General features: G+C 40.4%; 1 protein-coding gene across 1 annotated transcript; it reads left to right on the top strand.

Annotated features, from left to right (window-relative positions):
* The first annotated feature begins 4805 nt into the window (after positions 1 to 4805).
* Positions 4806 to 22201, top strand: cav1 (caveolin 1). The gene is made up of 3 exons (XM_063000079.1): positions 4806 to 4879; positions 5655 to 5822; positions 20040 to 22201. Exons 1-3 carry the CDS (start codon positions 4847 to 4849, stop codon positions 20379 to 20381), a joined length of 543 nt encoding a protein of 180 aa, XP_062856149.1. The 5' UTR covers positions 4806 to 4846; the 3' UTR covers positions 20382 to 22201.
* Positions 22202 to 22958: the final 757 nt, after the last annotated feature.

The raw sequence follows: 22958 nt of genomic DNA, 5'->3' as shown, positions 1-22958 counted from the left end.
ATTTGTCACTCTGAGAGGAATGTGTTTGTGTCATTAAACTACGACACGATTTCTCTGAAAATGTTAAAGTAACTGTATTGTAAATACTGTGTTCTCAAAATGTGCCCTGGTCTGGGGGTGGAATAGTGACACAGCTGGTAAAGTAGGTGCAACAGCATTATGGGTTCGACTGTCTGACAGGAGTTTTGCAAGTTCTCTCTGTGAGTATCTCCCAGGTGTTCCAGTGTCTTCCCACTTTTCAAAAACATGCAGAAGATAGATTGGCTGATCTGAATTACCCATTGGTGAGTGGGTAAGTATATGCATTGGTGTAACAGATACCGTCCTATCTTGTCCCGGGTGTATTTCTGGCCTGGGTCCAGTGTTCTTAAGTACCGCCAGACCCAAGGGTATGGCTGTAATTAAAATTAGTTTTTGCATTTTGAACACAGGTTCTGAATATTTGCGTTCTGGTACATTTCATCCCTTTTTTTCACAGACCCTGTAAGTTAAGCTACATTTACATTTACATTTTTGGCATTTAGCAGACGCTTTTATCCAAAGCGACTTACGGTACTGTGACAGTGTACTGTCTGAGCAATTGAGGGTTAAGGGTCTTGCTCAAGGACCCAACAGTGGCGGGGCTTGAACCGGCAACCTTTCGGTTACTAGTCCAGTACCTTAACCGCTAGGCTACAACTGCCCTTGGCTAAAAAGTCTTGGCAACATTCCATGCCAACAATGTCTTGCCTTAAGCTAAATGATAAAAGAATGTGAACAAACTTCAAACTGGCAGATGTTATGTTCCAGGCTTTGAACTGAGATGATCCTTTAGCAGACATCTCAATTACATTCCTCATTTAGGAAAAAAATACCTCAATATTTCCACCAGCAGTCTCCTGGAGTAGCAAGCTAATGGTTGGTTTCATTTGGCATGTCATGTCGTAATGACATGATTTCATTTTCAGTAAGTACAGAACATACTTGGCTGTTTTTCAAAACACATACTTCTGTCCCAGGCTCTTGCACTCTAAGTAAGCATAGTATAAGCACTAGAATCAGGGGGGTAAAGACTGACTGCCAGGGCCTTTAAAAACACTGGAGTGGAATCTTTCATTTTGTTGTTTTTTTTCCTAATGTTGGGTATCAGGTTAATTTGTGAGAGTCAAAAGTTTATATACTTGTAGGAACATGTATGTCCTAGAAGTCTTTGGAATCATGCACTATCAGATGTGTGGGCACTTCAGCATGAGGTTCTTAAAATTCCTATTCCAAAAACATGGGCGGTATTAATCAGTTGCCCTTCCTCACTTACCAGCCTCCACTCTTTTCCTTCCTTCTTAGTAATTAAGATTGACTATAGCTGGTGACCAACCCCCTGTGTTAATTTAAATAATGCTATAGTTCAACTTAATTTATTTACATGTAAATGGAACAATGGTCTAATGTCAAGGTTGGATAGAAAACAAAAATGGTCACCGGGTACACAGTACTGGTCAACTTTGTGGTATTTTAACATTTTCACTGATCAGCCATAACATTAAAACCACCTCCTTGTTTCTACACTCACTGTCCATTTTATCAGCTCCACTTAACATATAGAAGCACTTTGTAGTTCTACAATTACTGCCTGTAGTCCATCTATTTCTCCACATACTTTTTAACCTGCTTTCACCCTGTTCGTCAATGGTCAGGACCCCCACAGGACCACTACAGAGCAGATATTATTTAGGTGGTGGATCATTCTCAGCACTGCAGTGACACTGACATGGTGGTGGTGTGTTAGTGTGTCTTGTGCTGGTATGAGTGGATCAGAGTTTTTAAATACCGTGTCCACTCACTGTCCACTCTATTAGACACTCCTACCTAGTTGGTCCACCTTGTAGATGTAAAGTCAGAGACGATCGCTCATCTATTGCTGCTGTTTGAGTTGGTCATCTGCTAGACCTTCATCAGTGGTCACAGGACCAGGTTGGCTGGATGTTTTTGGTTGGTGGACTATTCTCAGTCCAGCAGTGACAGTGAGGTGTTTAAAAACTCCATCAGCGCTACTGTGTCTTATCCACTCATACCAGCACAACACACACTAACACACCACCACCATGTCAGTGTCACTGCAGTGCTGAGAATGATCCACCACCTAAATAATACCTACTCTGTAGTGGTCCTGGGAGAGTCCTGACCATTGACGAACAGCATGAAAGGGGGCTAACAAAGCATGCAGAGAAACAGATGGACTACAGTCAGTAATTGTAGAACTACAAAGTGCTTCTATATGGTAAGTAGAGCTGATAAAACGGACAGTGAGTGTAGAAACAAGGAGGTGGTTTAAATGTTATGGCTGATCGGTGTATGTGCAATACCATAGTGAATGTTTTTGCTCAAACATAACTGTAAGATGACTAAGCAGCACTTATCTGCACAGATGTGACAGGTACAGATGTTTACCCCAATCACAGACACTCAAGAACCTAAAGACTCATGTCCCAGAAAATAAAGACCTCCAGGTAAAGTATGATAAGATTAAATACACAAATGTGATCTGGAAATGGGTGGGGTTATTATTAGTCAGCCTGATTTAATACCTACAGTATTAAGTGGATTAAGCTTGGGTTAAGTGTTGGTTTAACCTTTTTATAGTGTTCCAACCATTTTACTTTTTGGAATTAACGTGTGTTAAATGAACAGTGATACAGTAATAAATAAACACCTCCAGTGATTTAATCATGTGCGCTTAGTTGCAATAATTTATGAACACCAGTGATGAAGACTCCAAACACATTTCCAAACACACACTTTAATGTTCACATTTGTTAGATGTTAGTTATACTTACTTACTTATGTCCATATTCTTATGGTATTAGGCCTAGTATTTCTCCACTTCTGCACAGATTTATTAATTATTTCAGTTAATAAATATGCTTCATAGTTAGCTGTAATCTACTGTACATTGAGCTATTGCATGTTTACAAATGTTTACATGTTTTCATTATCACATGACATGATTCTTTCAGTAATTCAGTCACCTGTTACTTTTTACTTACAATGTCAAAATGTACATACAGCAACCTGGATGTATTCAATATAACAATTGGTCATTTAACAGCATTTGTGGCATGACATTCTTATGTCTTGTGATTGGTGATGATTATAACCACAGCTGTTGACTGTTCTTTGCTTATATAAAAAGGGCAAGGTTAACTACAACCTTTATAGAGGGAAGAGTGGTCTAATAGCCAAGATCAAAAAGAAAAGCAAAACTGTCCCTTTACTGTCTGGATGATCAGATATAAATGAAATCTTAAGATTAAAGCCATTGGAACACAGGTGTCACTGTCCCCAGTCAAGTAAACTGTGAGTGTGTGTTGCCATGCTCTTTGTCCAAAGTCTAAGGCAGTTCCGTGTCCGGTGTTTCCAGGTGGTGTTAGTCCCACAGCTACACTAATAAAAGATTACTGGTTACTAACATTTATGACATTTCCACAGCATACACTTATATAATGTCATGGGTTTGATTCCCAGGTGGATTCTTCTGGGTCCTTTATGTGTGGAGTTTGCATGTTCTACCCATGCCTGTGTGGGTTTTCTCCAGGAGCTCCAGCTTCCTCTCACAGTCCTATAATGTAGGTTAGATGAATTGTAGATACAAAATTGACCTTGATGATGTTTGACACTAAACTTGAACTGATGAATCTTGTGTAACCTGTAACTAACTACCTGTTCTGTCATGAATGTAATCAAAGTGTAAAACACGACGTCAAAATCCTAATAAGCAAGCACAATTGTGACCAAATACAGTGCAAGCAACTGAGGGTTAGGGGCCTTGCACAGGGGCCCAGCAGTGGCCATGAGCTACCACTGCCCTAATGATCAATGAATAAATGCACAATGTATCTTCATTTCCCGCAGTGTTTAACTGAAGCCAAACTAAATTAGTTCAAAACTGTGGAATGAACATATTAAAACATATTGTAAAGAGGATGTCTCAAGCCCTGTCTGTAGTCTATAGTGTCCTAGTGTGTCCTTATCTTGTACTTAGGGTTTCTGGCTAAACTACGGTCCCACCTGGACCATGACCAGGGTGAAGCAGTTAGTTAAAATAATAATTATTAATCAAGTAAAATAAGTAATCACACTTGGTTTGAATCTCCAGCACAGATGACCGAGATACTACGATGGATATTTACATTTACATTTACATTTTCGGCATTTAGCAGATGCCTTTATCCAAAGCGACTTACATTACAGTTACAGTATACAGTCTGAAGGTTAATGGCCTTGCTCAAGAGCCCAACAGCAGCAACCTGGCAGTGGTGGGACTTGAACCAGCGTCCTTCTGGTTACTAATGTTACTGCATTGCTCCAAGTGAAACAGGACCCACCATGACCCTGACCAGGATAGAGTGCTTATGATTGGCCAACCAAGCATCGTGACCAGCACGATGTGGTCGGTGAAACTATATGAATGAGTGATTACACCACATTATCTTGGCTGTTGCTGTAGGTGAAAGTGGTCTGGCTATTCATAATTGACTTGTCCAGGTTGTATGCGCCGAGTTTCCACAAAGATCCGGACCCGCCGTACACCTGATCAGGATAAAGATCTAGGTGATTAGATTTCGGTAATAATTAAATGATTAACATTAGTGGAACTCATGTACACCTGTGTTTAGGGTATTTTGTTGCAGTCAGTGTAGGGGTGTGTCCCTGTGTGTGTGTCTGTGCGTGTGTCGGTGTGTGTGTAAAGTGCACATTTTTGGGAAGCACCGGTGCCTGCACCTCCCACAGCGCTTCCTCTCTCGCTGTACAGTGACTGTACAGTGGAGTTCTGCACTCGTGCGATCCTCACTGCGGCGCGCACGTCAGTATGACCGGCGGTCCAAAAAACGGAGAATCCGAGGTAAGCCTGGCTGATAGCTGCTCTTTCTTCCTCACCCAGATACCAGATAGTTTTCTTCTATTTGAGCTGATAGGACAAATCTTGGCTGATTCTTATCTTATCGGGGGTTCTCTTTGGAATGCACTTTTTTGCAGTAATAGGGTTGTGGTGCGTTTGCGCTTTGGTATGAGTCTGGCACGATTTCTTGTGCGTTATCGCTTCGGCGTTTCACTTTCCATTTGTTAAACGTACTTGTTTGCACCTTTCTGTAATACAGATCGTGCATTTACAAAGTGCATTAGTGTTTTTCTGCTTGTAAAGCATCTCTGTTATATAGTTTAACCTTGCAAACTATCAGAGATGTTCCAGTTTTGTGCCAGTTTGTGCGTAATGCGCATCTAACCAGTTTGTATGCGCACGGCGAATCTGAGTCAACACGCAATGGCATCCAGCACGTCGATTTATTTGTTCATTTTTTACTTTTTAATTAAACACTTGCAATAAAAAAAGGGAATTCCTTTCCAACGATTTTTAACATTTGCAGTAGTGTAAGGTGTGCGTTGGGTGGGTTGGGTGATCCGTGCTTGGTGTTTGGCGATGACCCCTTGTGGTGAAACTCCAAGCTTCTGCTAAAAGAAAGAGAGGGAGGTGGAAAGCCAGAGTAAAAGGGGTGTGGTGCTGTACTCTTGCCCATTTAAACCCATCCCATGCCAGGGGAATGCGCCTTGGTGCTCCCTGTTCTTCCATCTCATTTGCACTTTTTCTCATTTGTGCTGTTTCCTTGGCACCCGTGTAGGAATACGTCCATTCACCGTTCATCAGGAAACAGGGGAACATATACAAACCAAACAACAAAGACATGGACAGCGACAGCCTCCAAGAGAAGACCATGCAGGACGTGCACACTAAGGAGATAGACCTGGTCAACCGGGACCCCAAACATTTAAATGATCATGTAGTTAAGGTAGGACTTGCTTTGCATTCATCTTTTGTAATTGACATACATAAAGTTTAAGATCAAATGTAATTAACATGGACCATATGCCAAATAATTAATTTAAATATATTAATACAATACAAACCATCTGTATATTGTGGTGCTTTTAGTTTGAACAGCTCTTCGGTAACCAGAAACGTCTGAGTCCACTTGTGTGCAAATACTAACAGGTTTAAGTATAAACATAAAATTTTGAATTATTAAGTCAAGAAAGAAAAAGTCAGGGGGGTTATCAGGTATGTCAGTAGCTGGTTATAATTTGAAGGTGTTGGCTGCAATATAGTACTTATAACCTGTACAGGACCAGGTTGCACAGCTGCACCCAATGTTATAATGTAGGTTATTATTATTTATCCAAGATTTATTATCAGCTATTTTTAAATTTATCATTATTTATCTGGAACAATTGAGCTTGTTTCCAAACCTTTAGGCATATGCACAGTGAAGCAGGTTGCCCTGCGGAATAAAGTTCATACTTTTTATTCTCTTTTGTCACTTCTATAAACAAGCTAAGATCAAACATAATGGACATAATAAAAGGACTTCATGTACACTAAACAATATGACAGAACACTTTGTCCTTTTCTGTGTTTGGTTAACGAATGAACATTACACACACTGTAGACACTGCACTAATGTAAAAGTACCAGTGCATTTAGAAGCATGTAAGTGGTTTTTCAGTATTATAGTGCACACCAGCTTTTATAGTGTAGAACTGAAAATGGACTGAGTGATAAAAGAGTTCTTTTTGAATTATGACAAAAAGAGATTAACACCCCTTTAGTTTAACATAAATCTGTGTTCTTAAACTATTCATGGGCCACATTTATGTCAGATAAAAAACATTAATCAGTGAAGCATACAGAATGAAATTACGCTCATTGTTGGATAAAACTGACACTACAAGTTGTTAGCTAAAACTTTTTTGACTATGCAGTGAGAGAAACCAGTACAGGTACCTTGGCGCGTAACTGCATAGCCATTTCGTCACCCATTTTTGTACTGTAGATATAATTAATCAGGGAATTTATTATCATTTATGTAGGAAATCTGTGAAATCAGGTTTATTTAGCCATGTACTTTATTTAGAATTTATCATTTATGAATAAAAATGATCAGTATGTATTGTCATTTATCCAGAGTTTAACATTATTTACGTTATTTTTGTATTTTTGATGGTAGATGCACAGAGCAAGCAAGCAAGTTGCACCATATTATTCTTGCTTCTTTTGTTGCTTTGGTAATACAACACATATATACAAAATAAAAAATACTATAAACTGTGTAGGCAGCGCTAGCCTAGCGGTTAAGGTACTGTACTAGTCATCAAAAGGTCGCTGGTTCAGGCCCCACCTTTGCCAGGTTGTCACTGTTGGGTCCTTCAGCAAGGCCTTCAACCCTAAATTGCTTAGACAGTATACTGTCACAATATTATAAGTCATTTTGGATGAAAAGTGTCTGCTGAATGCCAAAAATGTAAATGTGATGGACTAGTGACTTGTCCAGGGTGTTTCCTTTCTTTTGCCCAATGAATCAGAACCACCACGACCCTGACCAGGTTAAAGCGGTGGTAAACAGATGCCACATGCTAAAGCACATGATAGCATAAATAATAAAAATTCCAGATACAATGTTTAGTCATGGCTAGTTTTGAAATTACAAATGTCAGGTTTAACAATCTCCTGCACCAGAAGTTGTTCGGCAAAAAGAATTCGAACCATGCAGTAAGTGAAGCCAGCACAGAGATGTGTGCACTTATAAACTGTAAGTAATGCCACGTAGTCCAGTTGAGGTCATTTCTCCAGGAAACTTGAGCAATTCTGACACAAATTTCATGCATTTATTTTACTCGGAACAAGTTCACTCATACTTAAGTCATGCTGACGAAACATCTCGCCAAGATTTTTGTTACTCAAAGGTCAATCACCAAGGCTACATACCGGATTCCAAACCCCTGAATAGAGTGGAATGGCAAAGTAGAAAACCACATATACTGCCCTACTAATACTAATACTAATTTAAGCAATTCTACCATGCACCAGGTTCACTCACATTTGATTCTGTACTACAATACATTTAGTGATTGATTACCCAGGCCATGTCATATGAACCACTATTCATGGTACAGTTACAGTAATAGTAATAACAATTTGAAGTAGTACATTATAACATTTAATAGTCTACAGTAATATGTGGTTTGAGATGCAGCCAGTCCATACTTGGGGAGGTCACTGCAAAGGGTACGTCAGCAATCATGTAGCCACTAGGCCGATAAGCACGTGTTACAGCTGTGTCAGTACCTGGTTAGAGTTTGCTGTTTTGCAAGTTTCTGGCTAAAAAATTGGAAAATATGATTTAATTTAGGGACAAGTATTAAACATGTAATTTAGGGATTAAGTATGCATGTATGTAGTTCATTGTCCATTGAACAATGTCGCTTCTTTAGGGAATTCAACCATTTCTGCTTGATGATTCTGCATGCATGGCTGCCCATGCATATTTACTATGATCGACATATCCAGCTGTCCACTAGTTGGCTTGTCAAAATTATGAATTTTAAATGGATGATTAGTTGTCATCCATGTAATTGCAGACAATGATTAATGTGTCTTTTCTGTTTACATTTGGGCATTAAGTAGCTGTTTTTATCTAAAGTGGCTCATAAGGGCAGTGATAGCTCAGTGGTTAAGGTACTGGACTAGTAAACAGAAGGTTGCCGGTTCAAGCCCCGCTACGACCAAGTTGCCACTGTTGGGCCCAAGGCCCTTAACCCTCAATTGCTCATCGTGTTCAGCTCATTGTGTACGTCGCTTTGGATAAAAGCGTCTGCTAAATGCTGAAAATGTAAATGTAAATAATTGTGACAGAATACAACTGAAGTAACTAGGCAAGTTGTAGCCTAGTGGTTAAGGTACTGGACTAGTAATCAGAAGGTTGCTGGTTCAAGCCCCAGGTTGCTGCTGTTGGGCCCTTGAGCAAGGCCCTTAACCCTCAGTTGCTCAGACTGTATACTGTAACTATAATGTATTGGATAAAGGCGTCTGCTAAATGCCGAATGTAAATGTAAATGGAAGTAGGGCCTTGCTCAAGGGTCTTACAGTGGCAACCTGACAGTGGTGAGTCTTAACCCATAGCGTCCTTCTGATTATTAGTTCAGTACCCTAACCCTTTAGCTACCATTGTCCTTTGTATTATTGACATAACAAATTGTGTTTTGTTGCATGGGTCCATTTCATGGCACCAAACACCCGCTAACTCACACTTGCATATTTCCAGAACAATCCAAAGTAGTCATTCTGCAATGAAATGTTGCCCCTGATATTTTCCTTCCCTTAACAACTCAGGAAGGATCTAAGGAAGGAGCTAATTAGATGATTAGTTGGCTCACGCACTGTTTCCCACACAGGTTAAATTTGGCCCAGCCAGTTATATTTTGTTCCATTCAGTTTTCTTTACAGTTTATTATGTATTATTGTTCAAAGAAAAACATCAATTTCTCAGTACAATGGGTTTATATTCATTTTATTCAAAACATCTGTTAAAATATTGCCCTATATACGGAAAAAAAACGTACAAATTTTTATTTTACATCTACTCCAACACACAAACATCACCAAAACTCACATCACCACAGTTTTACCAAATTGGTAAAATAAAACACACACACACACACACACACACTGTCATTTGTGTTCAAGCAGGAAATACAACTCAAAACTTCCAGTGACGCTAGAGTTGGGAACCAGTACTTTATTGGTTGCAAGGAGGCTTGGCTGCATTCTTACAGTAATGCAGCCAAGAAGCGACTTCGGCCAGCTGAGGCTTCGCAAGTAATCCAGAAACTAAATCTTGCTACTAAACTCCCTACAGACAACATTATATATTAGTAACATGTAGCTCATTTGTTAAAAAAAAAAGTAGATTATTAAAAGACCATCCAGGGGGAGTCACTAGTGAATACTTTGACATGAGAGAGAGCTCAATCAGTCTCCGGCACAGCAGTGGAAGTTTGCTAAAAAGCTGGAAAAAACCCTCTGAGACGGTTACTAAAAGCCAAGCGAAAAGGAAAATGTGGAGAAAGCATGTTTCTAAAATGTTATTGGAAAAGAGAGGGCTTTTTCATTTATAAACAGAAAAGCAGACTCTTCATGTTCCTTTCAGATGAGGTAACTTAAAGCAATTGAATGCTTTCTTTTAAACCTTACATTAGGCCAGTGGTTCTAAACCAGATGGGTCACAGCGAGCCACAGCAGTGGACAGAAACTAGTATTGCAGACATAACACATGAGTTAAGGTATAAAAATAGCAGGCTTAGAGTATAGAGGTGCTTTGCTGGTTGCACTTTCATCTGTCGTGAGTGGCCCAGGCATTACAGGTTGAGAACATCTGCTGTAGCCTAACAGCTGTGAGAGTAGTGGATAATGTTTTTAGGCCTGGAACAAACTAACACTTTAGGTATTCAGTGTTTCTAGCTTTGGGCAGTTGTAGCTCAGTGGTTAATGTATTGGACTAGTAATCAGAAGGTTGCCAGGTTGCCCCACCACTGCCAAAATGCCACTGTTGGGCCCCTGAGCAAGACCCATTATTCTCAGTTGCTTGAACTGTATTTGCTTACAGTTATAAGTTGCTCTGGGTGAAGTGTCTGCTAAATGCCATACATGTAAAGTAAATGTAGCTTTGTACTAAATTAGTGTGACCCCTTTTAGATGCTAAAAATAGCAACCCCTTGTCAACAAAGCATACAGTATGCAAATACACACATTATCTTCATCACTACTGTTACCAACTGCACTGACTAAATAATGCTCAATCAGAGCTGCCAGAATAAAATGGACATTTTACTTAGTTCAGTAGTGCCTAATCAACAAATTGTATGCTTATGGGTCCTGACCATTTTCTTTAAGCATATATTGGTGGAACATACCATTACTGATGTTGGATAGGGATATTGTAATACATTTGTATTCATCCATTATTTTTTTCTAAAATGTTCATATTAAACAGACGTTTGTATTGTGTGCCACCTGTGTCTAATTTATCAGCCCTAAAGCGGCAAAAACTTAACATGGCACTAAATGTTAGACCACTGTTGTGGCCCTTTTGGCCACTACATGAACAGATGTGGGGAATATTTCACAAAGCATACACAAAAAGCTGTATGTGCCCTTTATGTAGGAAGTACATGCTTTTTTGTTAGGCTGGTGACTCTGTGCTGTTGTTTGGCATGCATCGTACACTACACAACACAAGTAACCCACCACATGAGCAAGCACCCAAATCATTGACCATTATGACACCTACAGGGCTCATTTGCAGCCAGCTGTACATGCTTATTCACTTGCAATTTTGCAGCATGGAGGTTTGAGCCAGCATTTGAAAGCAACAACTCAGCAAAAGTAAAAGCCACGAGCTTCTGCAGCCGTGTGACATTGTCAGTGAAACAATTAGCACCAGAAGCTGTTGCTGAAATGTTTTGGATCCATGGCACCAGGCTGTGAAACTCATGAGTGTGTAAAATTCTACTTGTGACTCTATTGCACATTGTGATTCCAGCCTGATTCATTCAGCCTGATTTGCAGTAGGCCTGGAAAAAAATTTTCTACCGTAAATGGTCATTATGGAGTTGCTACCCTCACAAAAACACTCCCTCAATCCCCAATCATAACAGAGCTGAGCACTGAAGTTCCTGCCACATGGTCCCTCTTTTAATTTCATTTTTATCCTGGTCAGGGTCAAGCCAGGTAACAGTGACTCCACCCATTTTTCAAACTGCCTTGTTTTCAAGAACTTCATTCAAACTAGCTAGCCAAGTAAACAGGCTAAATGCATGCTAACTACAGCAAATTTAACAATAAACAACAGTTAAACATAAAAACTACATTTTCTTGGATGAAAACTGATTAAATTACATCATCAGAAGTGCATCACATAATTCATAGTTGTTGTCCTTGTAAAATAAATAAGTGCCTGGTCTTTTTTACTTTTTGCCAATAGCTGTATAGCTATTATATTATACACCGATCAGCCATAACATTAAAACCACCTCCTAACATTAAAACCACACTCACTGTCCATTTTATCAGCTCCACTTACCATATAGAAGCACTTTCTAGTTCTACAATTACTGACTGTAGTCTATCTATTTCTCTACATACCTTTTTAGCCTGCTTTCACCCTGTTCCTCAATGGTCAGGACCCCCACAGGACCACCACAGAGCAGGTATTATTTGGGTGGTGGATCATTCTTTGCACTGCAGTGACACTGACACGGTGGTGGTGTGTTAGTGTGCCTTGTGCTGGTATGAGTGGCTCAGACACAGCAGTGTCCACTTACTGTCCACTCTATTAGACACTCCTACCTAGTTGGTCCACCTTGAAGATATAAAGTCAGAGACGATTGCTCATCTATTGCTGCTGTTTGAGTTGGTCATCTTCTAGACCTTCATCAGTGGACACAGGACGCTGCCCACAGGGCAATGTTGGCTGGATATTTTTGGTTGGTGGACTATTCTCAGTCCAGCAGTGACAATGAGGGGTTCAAAAACTCCATCGGCATTGCTGTGTCTGATCCACTCATACCAGCACAACACACACTAACACACCACCACCATGTCAGTGTCACTGCAGTGCTGAGAATGATTCACCACCCAAATAATACGTACTCTGTAGTGGACCTGGGAGAGGCCTGACCATTAAAGAACAGCATGAAAGGGGGCTAACAAAGCATGTAGAGAAACAGATGGACTACAGTCAGTAATTGTAGAACTACAAAGTGCTCCTTTATGGTAAGTGGAGCTGATAAAATGGACAGTGAGTGTAGAAACAAGGAGGTGGTTTTAATGTTATGGCTGATCGCACTGTCACCTCACAGCAAGAAGGGCCTGGGTTCGATTCCCCAGCTGAGTAGCCAGGGTCCTTTCTGTATGGAGTTTGTATGTTCTTCCTCTGTCTGCAAAAGTCCAAAGACAATTACCGTTTGCTGTGACAATCACGTATGGGGATGATCTGTCAGAAACTAGCACAGCAATCAATGGCTTCAGCTGTCCTGAGAAGAGAGGAAATATTTCAAGTTTCTTGTTTTCCAGCCAGTTTTTTACTCCAAACATTCTTTATAGAAGTTTTCCAGGGTGTGGAGTTGAGAGTGGGAGAATGACTGATTGACATGCCGCATGAACGTTTAAAATCAGTCGACTCTTTGTCAGTTTATTTCAGATTTGTTCCTTCTGTGTGGCACCCTTGCTAGTGAACAGAAACCTGCTTTCAGGAATGTGCTTTAACTTCAGGATCTCACAACACAGGGCAAAAAGCTTATTAAAGAAGTAATTACATGTTTATTTCCAAAATATATATCTGTCTACACATCTGGATCTGTGGAGTGTGGGCGATTACCACAGACTGCAATTCAAACACATGGTTCTTTACTGAGAAAAGAACAGAAAACAGTTTCTGACTTTAAACTATCTTATGATGAAAGCTCAGAGGCAGTCAGGCTGCTGAACAAACGTTTATTCAAAACATATTTAGAAAAAGCTTAAATGAATTCTTTAGTCAAATGTGTTTGTGAGCGAAGGTTCTTTGTAAATTTGCATAAAGTGTAGGGTGACACCTGTACTAAAGTTTAGGCTATACACCAATCACCCATAACATTAAAACCACCTCCTTGTTTCTACACTTACCATATAGAAGCACTTTGTAGTTCTACAATTACTGACTGAAGTCCATCTGTTTCTTTTCCATCTGCATGCTTTGTTAGCCCCCTTTCATGCTGTTCGTCAATGGTCAGGCCTCTCCCAGGACCACCACAGAGCAGGTATTATTTGGGTGGTGGGTCATTCTCAGCACTGCAGTGACACTGACATGGTGGTGGTATGTTAGTGTGTGTTGTGCTGTATTAGTGGATCAGACACAGCAGCGCTAATGGAGTTTTTAAACACCTCACTGTCACTGCTGGACTGAGAATAGTCGACCAACCAAAAATATCCAGCCAACACCGCCACGTGGGCAGCATCCTGTGACCACTGATGAAGGTCTAGAAGATGACCAACTCGCTGCTCAGGTGGCGCAGTGGTAAAAACGCTGCAACCGGAGCTGGATTTTGAGTATGTCGTATCGAATCCAGCTCTGCCTTACTGACCGAGGCTGAGCGGCTATATGAACAACGATTGGCCGGTTGTTCAGATGGCCGGGACTAGGGTCGGAAGTGGGTCTCTCTCTGTCAGAATGGTGCGGTTACGACCTCTGCTGGCTGATTAGAGGTGCCTACACGGAGATGAGGAAGGAGTGCTCTTAGGGTGTGTACGCAACGCACGCAACGCTAGGTGGTGCAACACTCGTCAATGTGTGGGTGGCAAGATGCATACGGCTTGCTGCTCACGTGTCGGAGGGGATGTGGGTTAGCTTCGATCTCCTCGGTCAGGGCGGGGATTGGCAGAGGCAGAGAGGATGCGTGATGCAAAATTGGGCGATTGGATGCGCTAAAAGGGGGAGAAAAAGGGGAGAAAATGCATAACAAAAAGATGACCAACTCAAACAGCAGCAATAAATGAGCGAGAAAAAAAAAATACAAATGGTCATGGCGATGATGATCAAACTTACAAGAATATACATATAAAAAACAATCAATTTGCCCCATCACTAAGCTATGACTGATGAAAACCTTGGTCTGGCCAGTAGCCACACATGTATGTAAAGCCTGGACACTGAAATAGGAAAAAGAAAGACACTTTTGAACCACATTAAATCTTGCAAGTTACACATGACAAATTTAAAGGTGGTGTTATGACAGGACGTGTGGAGGAAGACCAAGAATGAGTTGGATTGACAACATTCAACATTCGGTCTGCTTCAAATGGCACGAGACAGAGGGCATTGAAGAAAGCTGATCCATCTATGCAGCCAACCATCACAAAGCAATGGTGGACGTAATTAAAATTATACATTTCTAGGTTTTGCATAGATTTTTTAAAACAACAGCAGGCATTTTGTTGAAAAAGTGATTTTTTTTTTTTGATAAGGGATGCCCTCCTCCTTTTCCTTCTGCCTGGCATGATTCTGAGTCACTCTTTCTGAGTACAAAAGCTCCTATGATCGTCCATAAACTGATACCACAAGACCTTCGGATGCTAAAAATATGTGGCCTGTCTTTTTTCATGTTTCCATCTCTCGCAGGCCTTGTGACTGTAGGGGTATTATCTTGTGGTCTCACGTATTTGAGGAAAGCAGGGAATTCCCATCTACGTTTCCACCATCCTATTTCATAAACACACGAAAACATAGGGTGGTCCTCCAGGCAGGCATCTGAAATAGTCTCTTAATGGTTAAACTAAATAGGAGATCCACATTAGAGTTCAACTACCGCTGAAACCAACATGCAGCTTTCTCTTGGAATAGGAATTTTTCCTCTCATAAAAGTGTTTCTTTTAATAGCACAGTGGAGCATGATTCCTCTGGAGACTCCATCCAGCTCACAATCGCTTCTCTACTGCACACTCATCAGGCACTGCAGCAGCTTTCAACACGTTTTTATGTATCAAAGCGAATCAAGTAACGTGAAAGTTATGTGGATAAGTACTGTTTAGATCTTAGTCATGCTGCTTAACTTTTCAAAGCAGAGCCGCAATCATTTGGAAACGTGTTATAGTCACAACATCTGGCTACACTGGAATAAAAGAAAAGAATTTTGTCCAGAAAATGTGTTCCTTTAAGAACTAAAACCAGATGAATCATTTTTTTACATCTATAAAGAGAAAAATCTTTACAGCTTGAGACTTGTTTCCAGCAGCTTGGTTCAGACGCATAATTCTGAACGTGGTGGAAAAAACTATTCAGGGAGTCCAGCGGGATGTAGTGCAGATTGATGAATGGGTGGGCAGATGTTAGCCTTGAAGCCATGTTGTTTTCATCTGCTGTACAGACAGTCTAGTCTTGATGGTTTTAACCAATTTGACATTCTAAAATCTTTTATTTTTGAGTCTTTTTATCTGTTGGAGATAGACCCAAACATTGGATAAAGCAACAGTTTGGCCAAATGTGGTCAATGAACCCAGATGTTTAAATTTTTTATGTTTTTCTATTTTTGTACAAACCCTATTTCAAAACATATGGACAGTAGGTTAAAAGCAAATGAATGCAGTGTTTTTTAAACTGTTCATTTTTATTGCCCATGGTTCTGGAATTGAATGCTCATACTTACGAGTGCAGGCCACGCCTTCAACTGTGTAGACTATTAGGGAAGTTAGGGGAACTTATAGTGGCCTCTTTTTGCTGGGCAGCCGAACCATTATATATTTTCTATTTAAGGAAACAAAAAATGATGGGCTGTGAGGGAAATGGCGAGAAGGTGTGTGCAAAGGCTCATCAAGGAGGAAAGCAGGGAATGATGGGTACATTTATAGGCAGTCAGTTAGGAGTCGTGTTCAGTCATGTTTTTTTTCGTTATTCTATAACTCCATATAGGGCGGCACGGTGGCTCGGTGGGTAGCACTGTTGCCTCACAGCAAGAAGGTCCTGGGTTCGATCCCCAGGCGGGGAGGTCCGGTCCTTTCTGTGCAGAGTTTGCATGGTTTCCCTGTGTCTGCGTGGGTTTCCTCCCACAGTCCAAAAACATGCAGTCAGGTTAATTGGAGACACTGAATTGCCCTATAGGTAAATGGGTGTGTGTGTGTGTGTGTGTGTGTGTGTGTGTGTGTGTGTGTGTGTGTGTGTGTGTGTGTGTGTGTGTGTGTCTGCCCTGCGATGGACTGGTGCCCCGTCCAGGGTGTTACTGTGTGCCTTGCGCCCACTAAAAAGCTGGGATAGGCTCCAGCACCCCCACAACCCTAATTGGATTGGCGGTTAAGAAAATGAGCGATTGCCTGAGTGATATAACTCCATTTATTTTGGCTATATAGTGTATCTTTTGGTGCATTTTGCTGGCAAAGTATGGATGCACTTGTCTTTTTTCAGAAAAGTCACTCCAAATACAAATACTATTTACCAGATTTTGATTTAGAATTTCTATCCTGTTGGGAGTGGTGTCCTTTGGAATGACATTTTTACACTTTCCACTCTTCCAAAGTCTAACCCTTTTGTGGATTGATGCCTATTTGTGAACTATTTGTTGCTACAAGCTTCAAGATGCCCACTACTACTGTTTATAAAGTGTAGTTCTATCCATTTTAGATTGCAGTGCCTCCAAAAAATGAGCAAGCTTTTATTCAAAATCTTGTTATCGTTAAAGGGAAATGTGATGATTTAGCAACATTACCATTATGGCAGTGGGCAGCACTGTCGCCTCACAGCAAGAAGGTCCTGGGTTTGATCCCCAGGTGGGGCGGTCTGGGTTCTTTCTGTGTGGAGTTTGCATGTTCTCCCCATGTCCACGTGGGTTTCCTCCGGGTGCTTCGGTTTCCTCTCATAGTCCAAAGACATGCAAGTGAAGTGAATTGGAGATTCTAAATTGTCCATGACTGTGTTTTATATAACCTCGTGAACTGATGAATCTTGTGTAATGAGTACCAACAACCGTTCCTGTCATGAATGTAACCAAAGTGTAAAACATGACGTTAAAATCCTAATAAAACAGAACCATCATGGCATCAGTGCAAACCATGAGTTGGACAGATGTTGGTCCATAAATTCTTTCCCTGACCTTTTCCAAGGTTAAAGGTATTTGCTTCCTTACATGCAGAAAAATATTTGTAAGTTCAGACACTAATGTTAGGTGAAAAGAACTGGCTAGTGCGTTGAATAGGGACTAAGGTCAGGTTCTTTGCATGCAGGTTAGTTTGTCCTTCAACCAAACTCAGCAAGTCTTTTCTTCATGGACCCTGCATACACTGTATAGCCAAAAATATTTAGATATCTGACCATGAGCTTGTTGAATATCTTATTTAAATGGTGTTAAAATAGAGTGACCTCTATGTGATTGTTTCAGCTATAACAACAGCCACTCTTATGAGAGGACTTTTCACACCACTTTGAAGTATTTCTGTGGGAATTTGTGGGCATTTCTAGGCTCAACCAAGAAAAGTGATTTTCCCATGTAATATGCCGTACCCTTAAGGTTTGCTTTACTAGAACTAAGAGACCTAATTCAATCCATGAAAGAACACTCCAGCCATAATTTATTGTTATGCATTTGTCACTAAGTTGATTATTATAGCCGGGACAGTGGTAGACTAGTGGGTAGAGCTTTGGGCTATCAATCCGTGAGCAAGGCCCTTAACCGTGGCCGCTCCAGGGGCGCCGTACGATGACTGACCCTGTGCTCTGACCCCAGCTTCCAAACAAGCTGGGATATGCGAAGAAAGAATGTCATTGTACTGTACAACTGTATATGTATATATGACAAATAAAGTATATCTTAAATTATTGCTCTAATAAGCTGATTTTGGCTCTCCAAGCATCCTCACGAACTCACCAATGAACATTAGTCCAATAAAAATGTATTACACCACTCCAGTCAACAAGATTTAAATTGGGATTTTGGCTTTGGTGTGGTTTATAAGCCACGAAAACCCAGTCTATGACGTCCTAATGATATTATTTTACATATGTAGTTTTATTGAGCCCTTAACCCTCAATTGCTTGCATTATATTCGGTCACAGCTGTAAGTTGCTTCAGATAGAAACACCTGCTTTTATCCAGTTTTACAATGACAGCACATATTGTGGACAAGGCTCATACAAAGTTTTTGAGTAATGACTGGCAATGTTTATCTAAGAAGATTGCACCTGTTGGCAATGGGTGTGGCCAAAATAGAAAAAGTTTGCTCATATGTAAAAGCAGGGCCAGGGAACAGCATATGCTTCTCTAGGTCTGTTCATTCCGGACTTGGCTGGATTGTACAGGATTATACAGTAAAGCGTTTTGTAAATATTAGTCCCTGGTGTCTGGCACTTGTTGAACCTGGGCATGATTTATGAAGTGCATTGCAGTAGATAAAGCCCTGTGCATGTCTAAGTTAATAACCATATGAGACCACTGTGTTATGTAATAGACCTGTCTTTAAGGAATGCCTGGTGCAAAAGACTGGATATACCATGTACCATGTTGTGGAATTCATACTAGAGTATTAATACTAATTTATTAATACTTTTAATGTAGATTTATTTGGTTTCATTTTCATTATACTCTTAATCCTAGAAAAAAACACTGGGCGCAAGCCGCAATACACTGGATAGGCCGCCAATCCAACCCAGGGCAAGGTTATTCTGACTGATTATCTAAGCAATTTTTAATGAGAGTGGGCTTCTTTACAATGACTATGCCCCACAGGGCCCAAAAGGTCAATAAATAGTTTAATACATATAAAATATATGTAAATCACATACTATGGCCATCACAGTCATTAGGTTTCTACAACACTGAACTCAAATCTATTAACTGGACCACAGTTATATTTATATGTTTCTCTTTTTTAATGCATTTTACCCCCTTTTGTCTCCCAATTTAGCATAGCCAATTCGCTATTCGCCTGACACACACCCCCTCCGACGTGTGGACAGTCCGCCAATCCCTTCTTCTTACTCCCCCATAGTTTAGTGGATTTTAGTGTCAGGTCGGCTTTGCGTACAGAGAGCCACGCCCCAATCTCTGCGCTCCACCACTTTCTATACAGGCGCCCTGGTCAACCAAGGTCCTAACACAGCGTTGATGACCCCACCCCTTAGTCCAGTCTTTCCCACTCAGCAGACTGGAAGCCAATTTTGTCTGCAGCAGGCATTAGCCGATTACGCCTGCTAGTGGGCACCCAGCCAACCGGTAGCAGGGCAGAGATTCAAACCCAGGAACTCGGAATCTCGGCACTGGTGTGCTAGGGGATTATCCTGCTGTGACACCTGAGCACCCCTACGTTTCTCTTTTAACCCAAATGTAGTCACCATCCAACTAATGTTTGGCATACAGAAGATACTATAATTGTATTTAAATGTATTTTAGAAAAGCTACAATGCTAATGCTAGGCTACAAATCATTAGATGATTTTGTAATTTCACCCCTACGACAAATGCATTCAATTAGGCAAGTCACACATGGTGTCTGACAATTGGTTTCTTAGTTCTGAACTGGTGCTATGGAACTGCTGGCTATGTTATGAGTCTAATTACTGTGATAAACAGTTTAGTCATTGAATACTGTATCATAATGGAACCTAAAAAATATTTGTTACATCACACTTAACCAAAACCCTTATTTTTGTGCAGGTGGACTTTGAGGATGTGATCGCTGAGCCGGCGGGCACCTACAGCTTCGACACTGTGTGGAAAGGCAGCTACACTACATTCACAGTCACTAAGTACTGGTGCTATCGGCTTCTGACGGCATTGGTGGGCATCCCACTGGCACTGATCTGGGGCATCTTCTTTGCCATTCTTTCCTTCCTGCACATCTGGGCAGTGGTGCCATGCGTGAAGAGCTACATGATTGAGATCCACTGCATCAGCCAGGTCTACTCCATCTGCGTGCACACCTTCTGCGACCCGCTGTACGAGGCTTTCGGGAAGATCTTCAGCAACGTGCGAGTCACCACCACCAAGGTGGTTTAGGGGCGCAGGAAGTGAAGGAAGTAACAGGGGGGTGGGGGCTGGGTGGAAACTCAGAAGGAGGCAATAAAAAGGTGGAAATGAGAAGAAATGACCTTCATGTTAAAAAGGTTATTTGAAAAGAGCAGAGGCGGGTTACTTTGGTGCCTTCTTTTTAACAGTCTCAGTCTGTTTTTTGTCTCCATACAGTTTGGGCTTGTTCACCAGGAGCAGAGGATCTATTAAATGTTAATAGAGATTATTTCTTTTGTAATTTGTTAGCGTTTATTAATAATGGATCAACATACCAGCCTGTCTTGTGTTTAATTTCTGCTTGCTGGGACAAGGCTGTGAATCTTTAGTGTTTTTGTCCCTCTGTTTACTCTGTCAGGAGTTTTTGTATTTAGTCACACTAGCCTCTTGCCAGCAACACTTTTGTAAACAAAATCATATATTTGAATGAAATTTACTGTGATGGGTTTCGTGTTCAGACTATCTGCAAACTTCTGTGAACTTCAATACGCAAATATGCATCAACCAATAAAACAACTTCTTCTGCATTGACCTCATAGAGATGGTCCATCTAAATGGATGGAGTGCTAATTGAAGCATGTGATAGAATGACATTTTATAAAGCTTTTTAATAATAAAAAACTTCCCAACCTAACGTACAATTACGCTAGCTTTTGTCAACACATTTACTTTCAGCTGCAAACTTTGTCATATAAAATACTTTGCAAATTAATTTTACATACTTGTGAGCTTTAATGAGCATTACTGACTAATAAATATGCTTTTGTGCTAACTTGATATAGATGCTTTATTCACCTTTTGTATACTAATCCCCATCATAACAGTAGTTTTAATGTACTACTGTTGTGTCCAGACCAGACCAGATCTGATTGACTAGTCTAGTCACAATTTGAACAGCTAAAATGCTACATCATGGCTAAATTGCTAACTGTATTAAACTAGATGTCTTGGTTTTTATGATCCCTAAAAGTTTCTGCAACTTTCTAGTGTGACTGCAGGTGTGACAGTGGCTTTGAAGTCCAAACTATTTATACAACGTTTTCACATTTTCCTTTCTCACATTTGTTATGTGGATTTTATTACGTTTATAAAATTTTGATGTTTTTTTGTAATAAAATATAAAGTGGGTGAGTTCCTGCTGACTTTTGAGACTGCCCATGACACTGCATGCTGCCATTGTTGTATCATGATCCAAACGTGAGGTAGAACCGCTGACCTCAGTGAATCGGTCAGCATAAGCTAACAAAAGATACCCCATCTGACTTTACATCACACAGCTTGTTGTGATGAACACGTTTTTCAGCGACAGTATGACAGAATATTCCAATTACATTAGCTTAACCCAGAGCCTAAGTAAAGACTGAGCTTGAGCATGACAGCACTGCACCATAGTCTTAGCTAAATCTGCTTTTCCTGCCATTCTCTAAAGATGAAGTACTTTTTTTTTACTTATATTAACATATTTTGCTTATTCTTACATTGTTCATAACAGTTTAGAAACCAGCTGAGGTGAATCCTGACATGGCTTGTATGTCTGTGTTTTTCATTGTGCAAAAATATCTTTTCTATTGTTCACTGTCGAACGTACACACTGGTAAAGACTGGCAACAAGCTGAAGTCTCCGGCCCCAGGGACTTCTGATGAAATGGGGCGCTTTTCTTTTATATTTTAATTAAGTTACCTTGCTGTCTACCTGCTGGCTTTGTGTGTTTGATTCAGCCTTTCACTATGAGAGAGACTGTATTTTTTTACAATTCCTCCCTGCTTTCACTGTACACATCACGCCATGCACATTAAAACATGAAAAGAAACCGTGTTGTATTTTATTTTCTGTCAATCAAGTGTTGACTTTAGAGGGAAAGTTCTTGAATTTAAAGGTCTGTGTTTTACACACCACTTTTAAGAAGAAATATTCATAATGATTCTTTGGGTGGTTATTGGTTAAGGGTTTTTTATATTTTTATACAATAAAATGTGTATACACTGCTGGAAAATATTCCTGCTTTAGGGTTCTACATACAAAGTTTAGGGTTTTAATTTAACCCAACTTTTAGTTTTTAAGAAGAATTAAGAGCATGTCAGTGTAGGCAGACAGCATTTAAAATCATCATTGTGCAAAATGCTTATAAAATACCTGCCTTTCTAACTTGGATCTCAAAAAAGTTAGGACATTATATTAGATGCAAATAAAAACAGAACAAAATTATTTGGAAAATATTTTACCTATTAAGTATTCATTTAAAAACATAAGGGCAGTGGGAGCTCAGCGATTACATTAGTGGATTGGTGATGGGAAGGTCAATGGTTTAAACCCCACCATTGCTAAGTTGCCAAACTTGGGGACCTGAGCAAGGCCTTCAACACTCAATTTACAATTATAAGTCACTTTGGTTAAAAGCATCTGCAACATGCTGTAAATGAAAATCAGTATCGATGTCTTAGGAATCGTGTTTTTTTGGTAAATACATACATTCACTTATGTGGCTCAGTGGGTAGCACTGTCTCATCACAGCAAGAAGGTTCGATCCCCAGGTGGGGCGGTCCGGGTCCTTTCTGTGTGGAGTTTGC

The sequence above is a fragment of the Trichomycterus rosablanca genome, chromosome 8 (assembly GCF_030014385.1).
Source record: "Trichomycterus rosablanca isolate fTriRos1 chromosome 8, fTriRos1.hap1, whole genome shotgun sequence".
NCBI lineage: Eukaryota > Metazoa > Chordata > Actinopteri > Siluriformes > Trichomycteridae > Trichomycterus > Trichomycterus rosablanca.
This window is presented reverse-complemented; position numbering and strand designations above follow the sequence as displayed.